This window comes from Hylobates moloch, unplaced genomic scaffold (assembly GCF_009828535.3).
Source record: "Hylobates moloch isolate HMO894 unplaced genomic scaffold, HMol_V3 SCAFFOLD_15, whole genome shotgun sequence".
NCBI lineage: Eukaryota > Metazoa > Chordata > Mammalia > Primates > Hylobatidae > Hylobates > Hylobates moloch.
The window spans coordinates 7,281,344-7,302,446 of NW_026652290.1; the positions used below are offsets into that span (position 1 = coordinate 7,281,344).

The window sequence follows — 21,103 nt, forward strand, 5'->3', positions numbered from 1 at the left end:
CCCTGCTGGACGGTTGAGTGGGACTGGGGGATGCAGACCTGGCCCTGGTGCCCTCCCGGGAGCACTGTGGCCGTCCCTGTCACCTGCGGGGGTGCTGGGAGCCTGCAAGACCTGCCAGAGGCACACAGCCTGTGCACATCCCTTCCCTGGTGGAGACTCAGAGGCCTGGGGAGGAGGCGGCTGTGCCTGGGGACCCTTGGTGGGTCCCCTGCCCTGGGTAGGCAGCGAGACTCCTGAGAGCTCCACCTCATGCCTCAGAGGCCCAGGTCCTCTCCTCTGTGTCCGTCGAGGGATTCTGTGGCCTTGAGGCCTTAGTCTGGCCATAGAGCTAGGAAACCTGGGCCCTTGGCTCCTGTGCCCTGGCGCGGGGGTCCAGCTGCCCCACTTACCCCCACCTGTGCAGGGGCCGGCATGGGTTTGGCGTGAAGCGTGTACTGGAGTGTTGGATGTGACTGGGATGGGCAGATGTGGACCTGCTCTAAGGCACCATGGGTCGAGGCACCACGGGCAGTGCAGACGCTCTGGACCCCCAGTTGGGGCCTGGGTGCTGGGGGGCCTTTGTGGCCTTCCGGGTCTACTGGACTCTGGGACTTCAGAGAGCTTCCCAGTGGCAGAGGGGGACTGGCCCAGGGGAGACACCAGCAAATTATGTGGGATGGGACCACAGAGCTGGAAGAGCAAAGATGTCCCCGTATCCCCCCAGTCTTGGGGTGGGAGTGGGGGCTCTCTGCCTGGAGTTGGGGGACAGTGAAGCAGGCTATGCTTCCCCCGAGTCCAGGGGTGGGGACGGCCACTCATCAAACACTCTGCTCCCCCGGGGCGGGTCTCAGCTCTCTAGGTCCCTCCCGGGGAAGGAGGGCTTCGGAGCCGCACCTGGGTCTTTGCTCTCCCTGTGTCTGTGTGAAGGCCTGGGGCCCCCGTGCGCCTCCCCTCAGGTCTGAGGGGTCCCTCTCTCTGGGGTCACGCTCCCTTGTTCTCAGTCCCGCAGCTGTTCTCTGCGTGAACCCATTCATCGCGTGTCTGCAGGTGCCCGTGTCCTGTCTCTGCCCCAGGCTGAGGCCGAGGGTCTGCGCCAACTGGGCATGCCCAGTGGGGCCCCAGGAGGACTCGCCCCCCCCTAGTTGAGCAGCTCCCCAGCCAACACCTGGCTTGCTCCCCTTCTCGGCAGCTCCCAAACCCTGACCCCAGAGAGGCAGCAGGAGCTGGACCTGCAGTCAGCCCAGGCCCCTGAGAGTGAGGCTGGGGAGACGGGAGGCACCGGTGCCCTGTGGGTGGGAGCACGGCTGGCTCCATCCTCCACTGCACTCAGATTGCTCAGGGAGGGTGGGGTTGGAGGGGAGCGGGGTCCTCCCTGCCTGCCTTCCTTCCTTCCTTGAGAGGCCTCTCCACCCAGCACCCACGAAGACGGGTGAGCTGCTGGCCACCCGGAGAGGGTGTGGGGTGGCCCGGGGTGTAGGTTTGGGGCATCCCAGACCTGAGGCCCTCTGGGCAGCTCCCCTTCCAGTCTGCCCAGCCCACCCTGCCAGGGAGGCCTCAGCATAGTCCTCGAGCTCTGGGGGCCCCAACCCAGCCTCCCTGGGCCTCTGGGCCTTTGCCTCTACCCACACCTGCACACCTCAGCAAGGTCGTTCCCAACAAGCCCCTCGCCGCCCTGGCCCCTGCCCCTCCACACCCTGGTCACTCTTCCCTCCAGCTCAGCGCTCACCATCGTATCCCTGTGTCCGAGGGTAGCTTTGCCGCAGGAAGCATTTGCACTCAGTGAGACACACAGGCACACAGGGACCCCAGTGTGGCCTCCTGGTTTCTGGCTTCAGCTGGTGACCCCCAGGAGGCCTGATGGCAGGTCCCCCGTCCCTGGCCGGTGAGCTGGCCTTGGAGTGGCAGGAAAGAGCCCAGCTCTGTGGTCCCCCAGGATACGCCGGGTCTCCGTAGTGGGACAGCTACCCCATCCAGCCGGCCCTGCCGTGGGCCCTGGTCACCCCAGGGCAGCAGGTCACCTTGTGGGCAGTTTTCCTAGAAGCCAGTCCCCTCTCTGAGAGTTTTCGCATCCCTTTGGGTATCCTAAAAATAAACTTTTAATTTATTTTAATTTAATACCAAAATTAAATTAAATTAAATTGCAATGCATTTTTGGGCTAACCGTTAAAAAGCCCTTAGTGTGTGTAAATACAGATAAAATCAAAGAAAATTCGAAAACTGTATGTGAGGCCATGCCATCCTTCTAACACGTTGAGAGTTTGATGGTAAATACTTAGCAGAAATCCAAAGTGCCTAACTCTGGAGGGCCTCAGGTGGGAGGCGGCTGGATGGACACCCTTGAAAATGCCGAAAGCCAGAAAAGCCAGAGAGAGACACGTGGCCTGTAAAGGCCTTGTGGCAGCTTCCCACACCTTGGTCAGAGACCCCTTGGGGCCCGTGGGCCACGGCAGGGAGCAGCCACCACGCTTCAGCCTGCATTGCTGACTTGTGCATGAGGCAGGTCTGTGGAGTCACCGACTCTCCCTCCTGGCCCTTCCCATACCTTCCCAGGGGCTCTTTCCCTGTCCGCGCCCCCCGCCCCACCCTGTGGCTCTGTCTCTTCCCTGCGTGAGTAGCTGGGGCGCTCTCTCACATTCTCTCCCAACTCCGTAGCTTAAAAGAGCGAACGTTGATTATTTCACAGCTTCTGTGAGTCGGGAATCTGACTCAGGGCCAGGTGTTGGCTGGGGCCTCGGACATATCCAGACCCAGCTGTGGGGAGTCCCCTCCCAAGGCCACCCTCTGGCTGTCGTGGGTGTGGGATTGTTGCTGGCTGCTGGCTGGAAGGAGAGAGTGAGAGAGCGCAGGACGGAAGCTCGGTGCGAGTGCGGCCTCACCTTGCGGGGACAGTGGGTGGGTGTCACTTCCACCACATCCTATTTCTAGAAACGAGTCCAGGTCCCGCCCGCACCAAGGGCCGATTACATAAAGGTGAACACCAGGGTCCGGGGTTATCAGGGCCTTCTCTGAGGCCCTCCACAGCAGTCATAGCCTACCCGACCCCAGAGTGGGCCATCGGGACCCCACCCATGGCTGTGGCTGCTTCCCCTGTGCTGACCATGCCCTCCCCGGGCTCTGGCTGCTGGCTGGAGGAGACCTGCCCTTGGGGCTTTTTGCCTCTCCTCTGCCCCATGCCCTTGGCCTCCTTCCATGTGACTTGGCCAAGTGTAAGCCCCGGGCTCACTGGAAGCCTCGCTCCCTCTCAGCCTCTGTACCCCCGTGCCAGCCTGGTCCTAGACATCTGAGGCGAGGCTGGCCCCATTCGTCCCTCACCACTCTTCCTCCCCCTTCTGTCTTCCCCCCATACCACACCACCGCCTCCACCCTGGGCTGTCCCCTCCACAGTAGCGGACCCCTGGATACCCGTGGACCGTCCCCACCCCAGCCAGGGCAGTGCTATCCACGCAGCTGCAGTGTCGTCTCAGCACCTGTGGGAGGTCCATTCCCAGACGTCCTGCCAACTGGTGGAGTGAGCTGACCCCAAAATAGCCACAAGGCCGCAGGGGGCTGCAGCAAGGCCCCAGGGCCCATGCGGGAGGCAGGCCGCTCGGACCACCTGTGGCTTCCCTGGACTCCAGGCTGGGCTCAGGGCGAGGGTGCGTGACCCTGGCCTGTCATGGGCACTCAGCAACTGTTCGTGTACCAGCCGGGTTAAGGTGTCCTTCTCTGGATGGAGCGCAGGACTCGCTATGGGGTGCTGGGGCCGCTGTGTCCTCTGGTCTGGGCAGCGCTTTCTCCTTCTGTTTCTGCGTCAGCTGCCTGCCTGAGTGGGGTCCGCAGGTGCGTCAGCCACCCCGGGGGCTCTCCCAGCCCACATTGAGCTGACACTGGCAGCCCACCTGGGTGCCCTTGAGATGGGGAGCTGGCCCTGGACCTGGCCTGCTGGACCCATGTGGTCTGAGCGTGTCTCTAGACTCTCCTCCAAAGCTGTGGGGGTGCCTTCTGGGCCCTGACTCGCGCCAAGGAGCCCCCGTGCAGCACCCCAAGCCACCTGCCCAGGACCAGCCATGGCCGCCTCGATGTCCCCCTTGGCAGCAGAGCGGCTCCTCCCGAGGCAGGACCTGTCCTGGGGCAGGGGCAACGGTGTGGGGGCACCTCCCACAGCGAGGGCCAATGCCTGGCGCCTGGCCTCTGGGGCAGGTCTTTTCTGGGCAGCAGATGCTCAGGAGGGCGCTGGTTCTCCCCATGGTCCATGAGGCCAGCAGGGCATGCAGGCAGCCAGTATCACGGCCCGGACCCCACAGAGGCGGAGCTCAGGCTGCGAGGCTGGGTGCTGAGGGCACCAGGAGCTGCCGGACCTCACCGGGGCCTTTTCTCCCTCGGGCCTCCCGTCCGGGCCCCAAGCCCCCTTGGCCAGCCCATCTACCCCATCCCAGAGGTCCCTGCCTGAGTCACCCGCTCCCCTGCAGAGTTCCTAGGAACACCGAGGTTTTACCTCGGAAGGCTGAGGTGAAAACTAAGATGAGTAAGATGAATGTGTGCGTTGTGAGGGCGTGGGTCTGTGCGGCAGGAGCGCTGGCCATCGGGAGGGCCTGGCGTGGCCATCAGGGGCAGGAAGGACTGAGGCTCCCTGGGGTTCGTCACAGCCTCACCACGTGTCCCCAACCCCAAGGCCCCGGGACGGGGTGAGGCTGGGGTTGGAGGCGGCAGGTACCCCCTGGGCCGGGCCCAGCCCTGCCCACTCCCCTGTCGCTGCCACACTGCACTGAGAAGTCACGTGTGTTCCCTGGATCCCGGTGTGGTCTCCGTCTCCCACCCTGGCCTGTCGCGTCCCCACCCGACTGGCCGTTACCTGCCCTGGCGTACTGTCCTCCAGCAGCTATTACCTGCCCCGGCGTACTGTCCTTGCCCGCGGCCGTGCACCCTGCACGTTTGCCCCCTGGTTCCCATCGGAGCTCTGCCCTTCCTGCCCTGGCCCCTCTTCCAGGGCCACCAGATGCTGCACGGGGCTGGGGACGGGCCTGGGTGAGGGGGCTGGAGGAGGGCACCTGGCCGTGTGACCCCCGCCCTCTGAGACCCGTTCGCTGGCAGCTTCCTGGTTCCTTCCTCCCCTTCTCCACCCATCTCCCTGGACCCTGGGTTTGCCCATGCCTGGCTCAGTACCACACAGCAGTGGACAGGTGTGCTCAGCCCCTTAGGGTCGCAGCAGGGTGCTGCCTGGAGGGGAGTTCCAAGGGGGACCTTCGTTGTGAAGGAGGGCAGGCTGGGCTTTTTGAAGGTGGCTGGGTGTGAACCAAGCCTTGAGAAGCAGAGTTTGGCAAGGGGCATACGTCCCCCTGGAAGGGTAACACGAGTGTGAGGCCCCGTGTGGCTGGAGCCAGCTGTGCCAAAAGCGTTTGGCTGGGAAATAACAGAAAATGGCACTTCAGTGGGGGCCGGTCCTCAGTGGGGGCTGGTCCCTGCCCTTTCAGCCTGCAGTGACCTATGCTGCCCCAGCCCCCACCCAGCCCCTTCCTGGGATACTGCAGCCTGAGCCAACCTCATTTTGGGAGTCAGGCCCTTGGCACTCGGTCCTTCTCAGCACCAGGGGCAGGAGTGACCTGAGCCCCCTCGGTGGCAGGTGGAGCTCTCCCGGCCAACATAGCCACCTCCATGCTGGATGTGGTGACCACAGTGTGTGAAGCTGTCCCTGCTCCCTGACCTACCCCCCAGCCCTGCTTAAGCTGACACAGACCATCATTTCTCTCGCCTGCATGCAGGGACCCCAGCTCTGGGAGGTGCAACTACCCACAGAACTATCTTGGACGGCCCAGGCTGGCTGTGGGCAGAGTGCCCCACCCTGCCAGGGAGACCATGGGCCTCACACCTCCAGGCAGGCTAGGCTGGAAAACAAGTAATATGTGTGTGTGTGTCCATGAGGATGGGTGTATGCGCGTGTGTGCATGTGTGTGTCCATGAGGATGGGTGTATGCACGTGTGTACATGTGCATGTGTGTGTGTCCATGAGGATGGTGTATGCGCATGTACATGTCCACAGTGTCCATGTGAGCACACAGGAGGGTGAGAGCCTGCCCCCCTGGCCATCCTGAGCCTGCACCTGCCTCCACCTACCTTTCTTCAGCTGCTCTGGCATGGAGCCTGTGTCACTGACGTCTCCTGTGTGGGCCGGGTGGCAGGAGTTAGGAGGATGGGAGAGGCTGGCCAGCAGGGCCACATGGCTGTGTGGACACAGGGCCAAGAGCACTAGAGTCTCCCTACAGCCCGGCTCTGTTGGGGCTCATCCTGTGGCTGCTGTGCCCAGGCAGGCCTTGCATCCCCATCCGTTGCCCTGTTGTCCCCTCCATGTCCACAGCTAGACTGGACATGTCCAGGGTCAGGGCAGGGGGTGGGGGCCCCGGTTGAGAGGCTGGAGTGTAGGAGGGCAGGGTGGGTGTCCACATGGCCTCCCTTGCTCTGCGGAGACCCGGGGGCCAGGGTGGATTCCTGGGCTGGGGTGTGCGTACATGTGCCCCTGACATCTTCACCGGGGTGTCCATCTCCCCGCAACTGGCTGTCTCAAGATGGTGGGATGGGAAGCGTTCAGTTTGGGGCGGGGAGACTCATCCAGCTGTGGGGGGCAGTGCCGGGGGAGTGGCGCCGACCACCCTGGTTGCCTTCCCACGCCCCTAGCCAGCCGCCCCACAGCCCTCCAGAATGTCTTGGGGGCAAGGGGAGGTCCTGGCCACCCGCCTGCCCAGGAGAGCGGGTGAGAGACATGGGAGAAGGTGTGAAGAACTGGAGAAGCAGAGAGGGAGCCTGCCTGCGCCCCGCCCTCAGCCCCCACCATGGCTGCTCTGAGTCACTCGGCACAGAGCTCTCAGGGGAGGGAGACCGAGGAGGGACCCCATGGGGAGCGTCGGCCACCCCCCCCACACACACCCTAGCCAAAGGGCTGAATTTACCCTTTTAATAAGAACCAGACTTATATCCGATTTTCCTTTTCTTTTATTAGTTCTGGGCTGTCGGTGGCTGAGCCCATCCTGTCATCATCACCTCCCGGCCGTTGCCACGCTGATTGGGTTGGGTACACAGCAACCACAGAGTTTTCCTATTAAGGCCTGAGAGACGCTGCCTCTGGGCCAGCGCAGGCTTCTGGAAGTTTCTCCTGAGCCAGCCAAGGGGCTTCCCGGGTGACGTGCTCCTGTTCCTGGGCGGGCGCCCCTCCCACAGGCTGTTCCAGGTCCTGGGCTGAGCCCATGGCTGCGTGCTCTTGGCCTTCCCTGCAGCCCCTCCCTCGCTGCCTCCACGCTGGTTCCCATCCTTTCACGCTCCGTTTTTCTCTGTTACTCCTTTCTCCCTGTGCCCACCTCAGTCTCCACTTCTTGTCCAGCCTCCTTTGTGGAGCCATGGGTGGTGGGGAGGTTTGGTGGCCCCAGGGGGCCAAGGCACCCTCAGACACTTCCAGGCTGTGGGGGCAGAAGAGGCAACACTAAACAGGGTGGGCCCCGTGTCCCGCCAGGCGTGGAGGGAGCCGTGCTGGACAGACGGACATCTGGTGGCAGCAGGTGTGCCATCGGGACAGAGGGCCGCCCCAGATCTGGACAGTTTGCGGGCCCTGGAGACGGCTTCAGATTGGAGAGGGCTCCAGGACAGCCCAAGAAATGCTGGGGCCTGCTTCTCCACCGCAGAGGGGAGCTGGGCCTGGCCACGTGGCCTGCTGGCTGCCCCATAGGATCCACAAGACTCCCAGGGGCCACTTTAGGGTCTGGGGTCTCACTGCCCCAGGAGAGGCAGCTCAGAACTGAGCAACTCTGCCGGGTCAGGGGCTGGTTCACAGGCAGCAGGGGGCTGAGGGGCTGGAGCTGCAACTTGATGCAGATCTGAGGCGCCCTCTACCACCAGTGGGCCGGGACGTGCCCTGACCCAAGGCAGCTGTTCATCCCGGTGCCCCTTCCATGCCACCTTTTGCACGCAGAGGCCAAGAGCCTTTGCCAAGGTTCAGGTCAGTAAGGGGATAAGTCTGATGGAGGCCTGAGCCCTGGGAAGCAGCATCTTTGAGGACTTGCCCAGCTGTGTGGCTCCCGTGCCCAAGAACAGTCTGCCAAGGTGCGCACACCCACAGACGTGTGTGTGTGTGTGTGTGTGTGTGTAGCCACTCATCCCAGACATGCAAGCATAGTCAGACCTTGTGTGCACACCCGTAGTCACATGCACACACCCAGAGACAGGTTTGCACACTCAGACACACCCCGTGAGTCTCACACACAGTCCCTCCCCTGCCTCCGTGCAAGTATGAGTGTGTGCAAGTGTGAGGTGCACCCCACATCTTCTCGAGTCTGGACCACGAGTGATTGCAGCCGGGGTGGGGGAAGCATCACTGGGTTGTATCTGGGGGTTGAGCCTGCAAACACCTGCACACCCAGCGTGCACCTGCCTGTCTCCCAGCCACATCTGCACACTGGGGTGGCATGTGGCTGGGCCTCTAGCCCCTGCCACAGCAGCTTCTGGTCTCCTGGTGCAGGCGGTGGTCCCAGAGTGGCCTCTCACCCCAGGCAGGGCCTGGTCTCTCCACCCCGTCCCTCATTCCTCTTTCTGGGCAGCCAGATGGTCAGATGGCTACACCCCTGCCTCCAAGCAGGCTGCACCTCCCCTCTGCATCCACACAGGAACCTGTGCAGGGCGGCTTCCTCCCCCGACTTTCCCGGAATGAGGAATGTGGGGCAGGGCCAGCAGGGGGGCTGCCCCTCCTTCCTGCCTCCCCTCCCCTCCTGCACAGCTCCCTGGGGAGCCTGGCTCGTGGGAAGGGTGCTTGGGACCGCCCATCACTCCATTCCCAGCCACTCCTGGTGTCCCCCGCCTGGGCGGGCCCCGTGGGGGGCGGGGAAGGTGTGGAGCGGAAGCCAGTGCCGAGGGAAGAGGGGAGCCTGAGCGGGTGTGGGTCGGGGGTGGGAGCTGGCGCAGGCGGCGGGTGCAGCCGCCAGACTCGGAGCCGGGGAGGCCCATGCCAGCAGCCCGGCAGCTGGGCTTCCGGAAGCAGCGGGAGCCGGGAGCCTGGGAAGGGCCTCGCTGCTTCTCTGGAGCTGCCGCCATCTCAGCGAGGTTTTTTTTTTTTTTTTTTTTACAACCCATTTCACAGTTTCCAGAAAAGGAGGATGCTGTCTCGGTGGCTCACTTAACTCAAAACAAATGCTCGCTCTGCCGGCTCCATGCCTGCCTCTCCCGGCTCCCAGGCACTGCTGTCCTCTTGTTCCGTCTGCCTTCAGTCTGGTGCCACAGGGCAGAGCAGGGTCAGCCTGGCAGGAGAGTGGGGTGGGGCACAGTAGGCACCTGGCCATCTGATTGCCCAGGCCCAACCTCTGGTGTGTGGGTCCTCGGGACCCTGGATGGGGGCTGCTGGCACAGCTGCTGGACCGACTCTTACAGAGGGAGTGGCTCTCCAGGGAGTCCTGGGCTCCAGGGCCCCAGCATGCTATGTACCCCTGGGGCTTCCCAGCATGTGTTGCCCTTCTTGGCCATCCATGGCAGGGAGCCTGGCAGACAGGTTGGCAGGAGGCAGGCTAGCTCCCATCGGCTGTCCTGGCCACTTAGGGCCACCTCTGCTGTAAGCCCATGTGGCCAGCTCTCACCTACTGTGTGCTGGCCTCCCCACACAGCAGCCCTGGGCCGGGGCCGGGCTCAGTGGGCATCAAGACTCCAGCCCAGCTGTTGTGCAGCTGTTCCCCAGTCCTCCCGCTGCTGGGCCGCCCAGGGACAGCAGGTCCAGGCACAGCCTGCCTCCCTGTCTAGTTGGCTGGACCTTGGGCGCTGGGTCAGACTGGCCTCCCAGGGATGGGGCTGTGCCCAAGGACCTAAGCCACCTGGGGGTGGCCACAGCCCTCCTGGTGTTGCTGTCTCCCGACACCGTTTCCTCAGCTAGCCGGGCGCCCGAGCCAGGCCTCTACAGCATCTTGGGCAGAGCTGAGGTGGCCCTGGAGCTGGGGCCAGAGCCCCGTCTGGATCTAGAGCTGCAAACCCGGCCTGGGCCGGCTGGGCAGTGGGGGCAGCCAGCTGGAGGCCAGTGTGCAGTCCTCGGTGGCCCCGCTGACATCGCGTCCCGCTTACTGGTCCCTTCCCCAGGAACATCCTAAACTCGTGCCACATTCCTGTGATGAGAGCTGATGGGAAGCCTGGCAGAGCGGCCCCAGGCAGGCTCTGTGTGGGGCCAGGGTGCCCTGACCACGCACGCGGGTGGGGACAGGCCGTGTTCAGCCCGCAGTGGAGCACTTGGGGCTATGGGCCTGGACCAGCAACTTAGACTCGGTCACGCTCCATCTCTTACCAGCCCCATGGCGGGCCCACGACTGACCTTGGGAGCATGGTGGTACTAGGTCACATGAGTGTGAAGCCGCAGGTAGGGGAGGTACCACTGCAGGCAGTGCCAGGATGGGGCACTTGGCCTGAGGAGGCCTAGGTCAAGACCCCCTCCCTGGCCCCCAGCTGCCTCCGCCTGGACTGGTAACCACAGCACTTGGTAGACAGGGACTTTGCCAAGAGGAAAGAGCCCTCAGCCCAGTTCCCGGCTGGCTGTGGCCCACGCGGTCTGGCCCTGGCCGGAGCCCAGTGTACACTCGGCTCCCAGGCAGCTGAGGCACAGGCTCTGTCTGGGGTTGGCCACTGGTCGGCAGGTGGGGGTTGGGGAGGTGGCAGCCTGGTCTGCCCGTGGCTCTGCTGGCCAGTCACGGTGCCATCTCCAAACACCTGGAGGTGGGGGTGACAGTAGAGGCACGATGCTCTGTCCTGGGGTTTCCCGGGCTCCTCAGGAGCTGAGTGGGATAGGGAAGGCCTCAGGTGGCCGGCAGTCCCGTCCCCCACACTCGCAGGGGTCGCCACAGTAGTGACCACCTGGCAGGGCCTGCAGAATCTGCTTCCAAGTTTCAAGCCAAGGCCAGGACTGGGGGAGAAATCCACACCTTTAGAGTAAGCATCTGAGAGCCTCCAGCCATGTGCAGGGCCCGTGCTCACGGGGCAAGGGGGATGCCAGACAGAGGCTCTTCCCCTGTCTGGTCCTGTCTCCGAGGTGCTGGCCTGCTGAGCAGCCAGTGAGAAGTCCTGGCAGCAGCTGCCACCCGAGCCAGGATTTCCAGAAGCAAGAGGCCACCCCAGTCCCTTGGGGGGGATGGTAGGGTCTCTCATGGTAGGCTCAGTATGCAGGTTGCCTGGGCACAGAATTGGGGTGCAGCATGCAACCCCGTGTGATACTGGAGAAGTGTATTTGCAGCTGTGCCCAGAAGTGGTCCCGGAACGCTCATGCGAGGGCCTCAGGGCTGGGGTCTCAGGTGACTCCGCTTCCTCTCGTGATTTTTTTTTTTTCTTGGAGACGGGGTCGCACTTTGTCATCCAGGCTGGAGGGCAGTGGAACAATCTCTGCTCACTGCAACCCCTGCCTCCCAGATTCAAGCAATTCTCCCACCTCAGCCTCCCAAATAGCTGGGATTACAGGCGCGCACCACCATGCCCGGATAATTTCTGTATTTTTAGTAGGGACAGGGTTTCACCATGTTGGCCAGGGTGGTCTTGAACTCCTGACCTCAAGTGATCCACCACCTTGGCCTCCCGAAGTGCTGGGGTTACAGGCGTGAGCCACCATGTCTGGCCTCTGTTGTGCTTTATTACCTGAGCTCATTATGGTGAAAATACGAAGACATGATGTTTGTATGACAAGGAGACAGCAATCCAGCTGGCCTGTTTCCAGAATGAAAGGGAAAAAGAAGTGAAAGAGATCCCCGGATCAGCGGCCCTGCCTGACTCTGGGCACAGACAGCACTTTGGGGCCCCCAGCTTGGTGAGGCTGGTCAGGTGCAGGGAGGGGCTAGGCTGGAGCCCGCATCCCCTTCCCTCTCATTCCCCAGACTGTGGTGCCGGGGACCCTTCCTTTAGTGGGCTCAGATAAGGCAGCACAGCAGGGCCCCCCGAGTCCAGAGACAGGCTGGTTGCCCACTGAGGGCCCCGTGGGACACCAGGGTGTGTCCCGCCCCCGCCTGACGTGGTGTGGGAGAGCTCAAGGTACGGGGTTCTCAGGCCAGGATCCTGGAGAAATCCCTTCTCCAGACCCAACTTTTGGACTTAGTTGCTTCCCACCATCCCGGGGAGGAAAAGGCGGGAGGGACTTCCCCAGGAGGGTGTGGGGGTGGGAAGGCCTGGGGGACTCGAGGCGGGCCTGGGCGAGGCAGCGGCAAGCTTCCAACTCCAAGGGGAGCCCACACTCACCCCACAGGCATGCCCCAGTGTCCCCAAGCAGGGGAAGCCAGCACTTCCCTTCCCAACCCAGAGTCCCCTCCCTGGCCGCCAGGCCTGTGGTCTGGCCCCGGCCCATGGCAGTCCCAGCCCTGTGGTCCGGGAAGCCCCTGGCTCGCGGGCACCTTCGCCCCCTGCCCTGGGCTTGGGCCTGGCCCTGCTCCACAGTCCCTTGGGCCGGCTCTTCCTCTCCACCCACCCACGCGCCGCAGAGGCCAGCTCACAGCCCACGTCCCCCACCAGCACTCACAGACCCCTCCTCTGCTGCCATGACCGGGAGAGGCCCCTTGAGTCCACGTGGCCGCTTTCACACACGAGAGGGGAAGGGGCCTTGGGGGCCCTGGGCTGGGAACTGGCTGAGCACAGCAGGAGCCTGCCAGGGCCCTGCAGGGCAGCCCCCGCTGCCCCCCTTGCCCCGCCGCCTCTGCTGAGTCACCTCGTGTCTGGGAAGTTCCCAGGGCCAAGCCAGGCTGGATGAGGCATCAAAAATTCACAAATTCCCCCTGCCTCCAGGGCAGGGGAATGGCTGTCTTGACTCACCTCGGGCTGGGCCCCTGCAGACCCCACTATCCCCACGCTCAGCCTCATACCCCTTTGCCCGAGGGGGCAGTGCCCCCGCCCCAGGTTCCTGGAATGGTCCGAGGCCAGGCTTGCTGCCCATGGGATGGAGATGACAAGGTGCCAGGGTGCCTGGCTGGAGTGGGGGCCGCTCAGTGACAGCCTCAGACCACCCATGGAGCAGCAGGGCCACCGTGTGCAGAAATCTGTGTGTGCTGTGTCCTCCGTGTGCAGGAGCCGGTAGTCATGGCAACCCTGGGAGGCTCCCTTGGGCTGGCCTTGGCCACTGGACTTGGGCAGAGGGGGGCACAGCTGAGGGGCCACAGGCAAGCATGCAGGCGGGCCGATGGTCCGGGAGAGCTGGGCTGGGCGAGGCCTGGGGCCCTGGGGGCTCACCGTTTCCCACACTCAGGCTGCCAGGAGAAGTGCGGGGTATCCTGGCGGTGCCCAGGAAGGAGCCTCTCGCTGCCTCCACCTGACCCAGAGGTGAGCGCCATCCGCAGCTCTGTGCCAGCCCAGTCGGGGCCCAGCCCTAGGAACCCTGAAGGGATTTTAGAAGCAGATCCGTCCTCAGCGCCGCCCTTCCTTCCTCTGTCCCCCGCTCTCGGTCTTCCCCCTGGCTCAGTTTCTCCCTCTGCTCACCTGAGACAGGGCCACTTCTGTCTGACAAGTCAGTTTATTGGGCCTGGGTAGAGGGATGAGGACCCCACTTGGGAGAGAGAACAGCTCCTCCCAGTGCTGCCTGGAGGGGCCGAGACTGTGGGGTCGGTGGAGCTGACACAGGGCCTATGGCTGGGGCCCCGCTGACCCTGGTGCCTCATGTATCACCTTGACCTTTTTGGCAAGTTCGCCAGTGTCTAAGAGGCCTTGGAGCTGCCTTCCTCTTGGAGCTGCTCTCTCTGTGAAGAGGAGGCCCATCCACAGGCCCCGAAAGTTGATTTGGCGCAGTACCCAGCACCTGGGTGGTAGTGGTGGTGACAGTGATGGTGGTGAGTGATGTGGTTATTGATGGTGATTGGCTATTGTTGGTAATGTGGTTGTTGTGGTTGGTGATGGTGGTGGTGTTGTGGTGGTTGTTGAATGTGGTTGGTACTGGTGGTGGATGATGTGGTTGGTGGTAATGGTAGTGGTAATGTGGTTGGGGGCATGGTGGTGGAGGTGATGTGGTTGGTGATGATGATGTGGTTGGTGTTGTGTGGTGGTGGTGATGGTGATGTGGTTGGGAGCATGGTGATTGGGGGGGTGTGGTGGTTGGTGGTGGTGGTGGTGGTGGGTGATGTGGTTGGTAGTAATGTGGTTGGTGGTGGTGGTGGCGGGTGATGTGGTTCATGGTGATGGTAGTGGTAATGTGGTTGGTGGTGATAGTGGTGGGTGATGTGGTTGGTGGTGGTGGTGGTGGTGATGTGGTTGTGACAAAGATGACGTTCTTGGGTTTGCAACAGCAGGAGGGTGTCAGTACCAGGACACCTGAGGCACCAAAAGACTCAGGACTCCGAGTGTGGCAGTCAAAGGCCTATGTGGGTAGCCTTTCCCGTCATCGGTTTCTTGGCTATTGAAAGACAGAGGCTCCAGGGGAGATTGGGGCCTGAGAGTCCCCTGTGGAGAAGGGCTGTGGTGTTGCCCCAGCCCTGCCTCAGGCCATACCCTGGGAGCTGCCCCCAGACTCACTCTTGCCCTGTGTCCACAGCCAGCAGCCGCCTGATGGGAAGTTCTCCGGCCTCCTCTTTCATGGGCAGTTTCCTCACCAGCAGCCTGGGCTCAGCAGCCTCCACGCACCCCAGCGGCCCCAGCTCCTCCCCGCCTGAGCAGCCCTACCGTGGCTCCCACCCCGCCACCTCCCAGATCTGGTTCTCCCACTCCCACGAAGGTAAGTTGGTGGACTGGGCTCCCAGCCATGCCCTGGTGGCCAAGAGACTGACCCTGGTGCCCGGGCCAGGGGCAGGTGAGGGGCTCCCACCGTGGCAGTGGGAACCAGGCCGGTGGACGTTGACAAGCAAGCTCAGGTGAGGCTGCCTCCCTGCCGAGGAAGCCCCGGGGGAAGTGGTGATTGGTTGGAAACAAGGGCGGCCTGTTCAGCAGTGGTCCTGGCCAGATGTGTGCTCCAGATGGGCAGCAAGGGGAAACGGGGGGGCCAGGAGGGGCTCTGGGGAGCTGAGAAAATGTGGAGCACAGCTGGGCCGGCCGGGCTGTGCTCACCCTCACAGTGGCCGTGCCCCACCTCCCCAGACGCTAAGAGGCGGGCTCCAGATGTGCCAGCTGGGAGGGGGGCGGGGTGGGGAGAGCTGTCAGCGCACACGGGCTGCCACCCAGGGGCCTGGCCCGGGACAAAGAGTTCCTCCCAGGCCACCTGCCTCGCCATGGGACACAGTCCTAGGCACACAGTAGGTGCCTCACGAATACTGGCTACTCTCAGGCTGCCTGGCCAGCAGGAGACCCCTGGAGGTGCCCCCCCCCCGGCCGTTCCCTGGCAGGGCACCCCTGCCCGGATCCCCGTGCTTGCTCAGACCCCTTGCCCTGCAGCCTAGGAGGCGGCCCTGGGCCCCCATGTCCTTGGGCCCACAGTTGCTGGTATTCCCTTGGCCACCCCAACCCTACAGCGTGGGAAGGGTTAAGCTCCCCCCGCCCCCCGCGGCTGGCATGCAGAGGTAATTGCAGTTGGCAGCGGGCACACAGGGCTCTCCGCTCCTGGCACCCAGCACTGCCGTAACTCAATGACTGCTGAGCGGCGGGCGTCGTGTTTACAGAGCACCGCGGACCCACACACCACGCCATCGCCCCGTTCCAGGCAGGGAGATTAGCACCCGGCACTGCTGGAAGCAGAGAAACCTCTCTTTGTGCAACAAGAAAGGGGCTGTTTTCCAAACAGAACAGGTGACGAGTGAGGGACAGTTGCTGAAATAATCTGGGCTTTCGGCTCAGGGTGCACATGTTGGGCAGCAAGAAGGAGCGGCCTCTTCCTGGGTGCAGGGGGGCCCGCTACCCTGGGACGCGGTGGGCAGCATGGAGTCCTCGGCCCAGACTCTCCTGCCCAGACTCCCCTGCCACTTCCTCCTGCCCATGCACTACCAGCGGCCTCCTGGAGGGGAGACCAGGCTGGCCACGGCTCCTGGGCTGGCTGTGGGGGCTCTGCCTTCCTGGCTCATATCCCCCACCCCGCCTCAGCCTTTTGTGTCTGTGGGCAAACGCCCCGGTCAGCCGCAGCATCTGGCTCCCAGGATGTCTGTGGGAAGGAGGAGGGTGGCCTGGCATGGGGGCAGCAGGAAGGGGAGGCCTGCGGCAGCCGTGGTGAACCCCCCACAACAGACGCAACGGCCGCTGCCTGGTCCCGGCCCAGCCACAGGTGCACAGATCCACCTAGGACCACTGACTTGGTTTCCCCTCCTGGCAGTGGTGGCCCCTAGTCAGGGCCCAGAAGTGGCACCAGCCCATCCCCAATGCTTTCTGCGCCAGGAGAGAGCTCCTACCCCGCTCCCTCCGCCCACCCTGGGGGACCCCAGCAGCAAGGAGGGCCGTTTGTGGGTAGCACCACCTGCCTTGGAGCCCCCGTCCTGCCTCTCTGGGGGCTGCTCAGAGGGTGGGTGTGTGGTGGCCCGCAGGCAGACAGCACCCCCAACGGCCTCTAGACACTCACTTCCCCTTGTGCCAACGGCTGCCTGGGCGGAGCTGCCCACATCCCACCCCGGGGACCCCCACCACTTCTCAGCCCCTCACATGGGGCCCGGCATCAGTGGCTTCCGTCTGCTCCCGAGCCCTTGGGAGTCCCCCTGGCTGGGTGGGAGGCCAATGTCCTGCCACAAGTGTCGCCATGAGCCCGTGGCGTCTGGGCTTCTGAGCCCCTTCTGTCTGCGTCCCAGGGAAGTAGCTCCTCCAGGCGGGGGTAGCCTGTGCAGGAGGAGAGGACAGTGCCCACAGCGGCCCTGGCTGTGTCACACCGAGGAGGTTCACCTGTCCACCCTGCTGGGCACCTGGCACCCTGGCTGGGCGAGATGCATCTCCCGCTGTCCGTGTCAGGTGGGGGCGGGCACGTGTGCGGGACAGTGGGCTGGGTGGACCAGCACAGGTGGAGGCAGGACAAGGGGGCGCGGGGCGTGGCCTCTGATCCGCCCACCTGGGCCCCAGAATGCAGGGCCCACCCGGGGCTGAGGATGGGTGTGGGTGCCCCCGGAGGGTGGCAGAGCCTCCAAGGCCACACACCTGCGAGGCCCATGCTCCGGCTTGCTGTCCCCTGCTCTGCCTTCAGTTCAGTTGTCCCACCTCCTGGGATCCCCTCCCCTCCCTGCAGGGGTTCCCTGCCACGCAGCCGTGCTCCCCGACAGACCACATGGAGCTGCCGCGCTGTGAGCTGAGAGGCAGAGGCCAGGGCGGGCGGGCCAGGGTGAGAGGCTGGCTGGCTGCCCGGGCAGCATGCCTGGCTGCTAGTTTGACAGGGTGCCAGCTGGCTCCCCGTGCGCTGAGCCTGTTTCTCTGCCATGTGTGTTCATGGGGGAAGGGGAGCGAGGTGGGCGGGGGGCACGCGACTCGGCCGGAGAGTGGGGGCCAGCAGGCATAGCGGGCTGCCTGGGCGGTCAGCCTTGCCCACGTTTCCTTCTAGTGGCCCAGGATGGGCAGGAGGCAGGTGCCCAGCCAAGCCAGTTTGCCACCCCCTCCCCAGCCCAGGGCTTTCTTTGAGGGTAGGTAGGCCAGGGTGGGGCAGGCCAGCAGGAACCCAGGTTGGGGTAGCCCCAGGAACCCCCCATGCTAGGCGGGGCCTCCTTTCTCCCCATCTGCAGGGCAGCCCCTCGAGCAGGCCAGGGCTTCCTGCTTCCCCGGGGGAGCAGCTGGGGGTGCAGCAGAGGCAGCCTGGAGCTGGAGGAGCCGCCCGGAACATCTGGCCTGGGCAGAGCCTGTCTGTTCAGCTCCTCCCGGCCTGCAGCTCACCCGAGGCTCGGGCTCCTGCCAGCGCTGGGCCTCCCTGGGGCTTGAGGTGGGGGTGGGCGGCGGAACTGGCCAGGGGCAGAGGTGAGCTCCTGCCGTGCAGCCTGTCCTGGGTGGATGAGGATGAGAGCAGGGTGGGGGCACGCACAGCTGGCCCTATTGTCAGCAGGCCTGGTCCCCTCCCTCCCCACTGCGCCCCCCAGCTGCCTGGCCAGGACCACCCACAGGGCCAATGAAAGAGGATTCTGTTCCTGGGGGGCTCAGCTGGGAAGGGGTGGGGGCAGGGGCTGCTGAGCTGCCCACTGAGGCCACTGGTGGTCTCTTGTGCCACCTGGGGGGTGCCACGGGGGTGGCAGGCACACACACATGCACTGGCTCTTCGCCTGGCCGGCCTCTTGGTCAGAACCGCGCCCCACCAGCGGCCACTTCTCACTGGGCCTGGCCAGCTCCCGGGGGTCTGGGGCTACACATGCCGAGCACTCCCTGCCAACGGAGCCCCGAAGCTTCCTGCATCCTGCCAGCTGCCCCTCTGTCCCCTTCATCCCCTCTGAGGTCTCGGGACTCGCTGGTGCTGCTGGGAGTGAGCAGGAGCTGGGACCACATCTGTTTGAGGGACAGAGGTCCCACCAGCACCCACCCACCCCGAGTGCCCTCAGAGGTACTGGGGCCCCAGCTCCATCCTTCCTGTGATGCCTGCCTGGGACCCGCCACTTCCTCCCAGACCCCTTCAGCTTCTCCTTCCTCTCCCAGCCTCGGTTTCCTCAGTGGCTAAAACAGCCTCTTGATCTGTCTCCCACAGGCCCGCTGACCACCCCAGCACTGACGTTTCTACCTGGGCTCACTCCAGGACCCCCACATCTATATGGGGGGGGGGTGGCCCTTGCCCTGCCCAGACCTGCTGTCCCCTCCCATGTGCGAGGGAGAGTTGGGCCAGTGGTGACAAGCTGGCTCCCCTGGGATGCGAGGGACAGCGTGGGGGTCCTGGCGTGGGGGTGGAGGGGACAGCGTGGGGGTCCCGGCGTGGGGGTGGAGGGGCTCTGCTGGGCCGGCTACCTCCCGGCAGCTTCTCTCAGCCAGAGGGCGGCTGCCCCATCCAGGCCTATGATCCCCCCTCCTGAGGCGTCCTATGGCTTTCTGGAGCCAGCCCTCCCATACCCTCGGCCCCTCACGGTGGCCTGCCTTGGCCTGCACCCTGCCAGGGTCCCAGCCTCCTGTCCCCACTGGAGTCTGCCCTCAGGCCCTGGCAGTTCCCAACCCCCAACCCACTGAGACTTTATGAGCCTCATGTTCACGGCCTGGCTGAGTGCTGCCAGTCACTGTTGAGGGCAGGGGTTTCATCCCATGGCCATGGTGACCAGCACCCAGGTCCACGCCTGGCAGAAGGCTGGTATGGAGGTGGCTAGGGGAGACACAGACCTGGGGAAGCCAGGATAGGGACATCCCAGGTGGCAGAACCTGAGCCCCAGGGAGGTTGGGGAGAGGGCCACCCCTGGTTTGGATAAAGGGCCTGGTCCCTGCAGCTGCAGGGATCCCAGGGCCAGCCCTGGCTTGAGGTTGGGCAGGATGACGGCACTTCTGTCATGAGTCTGGCCCTGGGATGGCACCTGCCTCCCCCTGGCAATGCTGCACAGCACAGTGGCGCTTGCACCCATTTTACAGGTGAGGAAACTGAGGGTGAGGATTATGTGTGACTGAGAGCCTGTCCCCTCATCCCCTCCCTGCCCTCTGACCTGCCGTGCTTTGGAGTGGGTGTCCCCTCTGCCCTGCAAGCTCCTGCTCTCCAGGAGCCAGGGACTTCGGCTAGAGGCTGCTCTGGGACCCAGGAGGCTGCACCCCAGACCCTGCGCACACCCAGGCACCGCAGGACAGGGCGGGACTGTGGCAGATGCGGCATGGGCCCCTGCCATGTGCAGGGCAGGTGGGCAGGGCAGGGGTCTTCCCAGACCCAGAGCTGCCTTAGCCTTGAGTTCACATGCCCAGCCTCGGTTTCTCTATCTGCCACACCAATGAGAACAGCTGTCCAGACCCCATGTGATACAGGCACAGAGAGCAACTTCCCTCCCGTGTCCTGCGGCTGCTGTCCACTGCTGGGGCCAGTGGCCTTGGTCACTGGGGATGGGGTGCAGCCTTCCTAGGCTGACATCCCTGGACCTGACCGATGGTGCAGCCGCCCCGGCAGGTGCACCATCTATTGTGTGCCTGTGTGTGGGGCTGGCTGGTGGTGTGCCTGTGGCCCCGGTACAATGACCTGCATGTCAAGGACGCTGCCTGGGGAACATGAGGAAGGTCCTGGTGGACAGGCAGGAGGGAGTTCCCTGGTAGCCAGAGCTGATGTCCAGGATGCCAGTGAAGGCTTTGGGGATTGTGCGGTTGCTTCTAGCTCCACGTTCTGAGAATTGTCCATTGCCTCCTGTGGCTTGAGGACGGCCCCAGCCTCCGACCCACCCTCCCTCCCATCGCCGGGCCCACCCTCCCCTCCAGCCCCAGACCCAACCCCAACCTCTGCCCCCAGCCCCAGACCTACCCTCCCGGGCCCACCCGCCCCCTGAGCCCCAGACCCACCCTCCCTCCCATCCCCGGGCCCCCCCCCCCCCCCCAACCCCGGGCCCCCCTCCCTCCCCCATCCCCAGGAAAGCTGCGCTCCTCCCTGTGGGGTTGGTGCCTGGATCCTGGGCAGGCTGCCCACTGCATTCGTTCTAGAGGCTCCCATGGGAACCTGGCACCTGCTCCTGCTCTTAGCCACCTTGCTCAGCCTGGGAACAGATGGAGCTGGCCCGGCCTGCCCCTGAGGCAGCTGTGGGTCACCACTTGGGCCAGTTCCCTGCAGGCCTGTGGATGGGGAAGAGGCTGAGCTTCCGAAGCCTCAGGGGGCCCCAAGGATTGGGCACTCCAGCTCCAAGAAGGAATCTCCTGCCATGCCTCCCACCAACCACTCATGTCCCAGGAGCTGCACTTTGAAACACAGCCTGCACGCCCGGGGGTCTGCCCACCTGGGGTGAGGGGCCTGTGTGTGGGAGCAGGGGTGTATGGCAGAGAGCAGACAGGACTAGGGAAGGGGCCGCTGCAAGGCTGTAGGCCCTTCCGGCCCTAGAGTGGGAGTGGGAACTGCCCACAGCTGCGGTCACTGCTGAGGCCCCCCGTGTGCCCAGGGCAGGTGTCATCAGTCTACCGAGGTCCCTCCTGTGCCCAGGGCAGGCTTCATCAGTCCACCGAGGCCCCCGTGTGCCCAGGGCAGGTGTCATCAGTCCACCGAGGCCCCCGTGTGCCCAGGGCAGGTGTCATCAGTCCACCGAGGTCCCCGTGTGCCCAGGGCAGGTGTCATCAGTCCACCGAGGCCCCCGTGTGCCCAGGGCAGGTGTCATCAGTCCACCGAGGCCCCCGTGTGCCCAGGGCAGGTGTCATCAGTCCACCGAGGCCCCCG

General features: G+C 64.3%; 1 protein-coding gene across 5 annotated transcripts in view; it reads left to right on the top strand.

Moving 5' to 3' along the window:
- The window catches only part of BAHCC1 (BAH domain and coiled-coil containing 1), a 65,996-nt gene that overhangs the window by 14,551 nt on the left and 30,342 nt on the right, over window positions 1–21,103 (top strand). For 4 of the 5 annotated variants that reach the window (XM_058428355.1, XM_058428353.1, XM_058428352.1 and 1 more), the window contains one exon: window positions 14,456–14,635. In XM_058428355.1, coding sequence (XP_058284338.1) covers window positions 14,470–14,635 — 166 coding nt within the window. In that variant the 5' untranslated portion in view covers window positions 14,456–14,469. Of the gene's footprint in view, window positions 1–14,455; window positions 14,636–20,298; window positions 20,678–21,103 lie in introns of those variants that run through there. The other variant, XM_058428356.1, reaches the window with a different exon arrangement.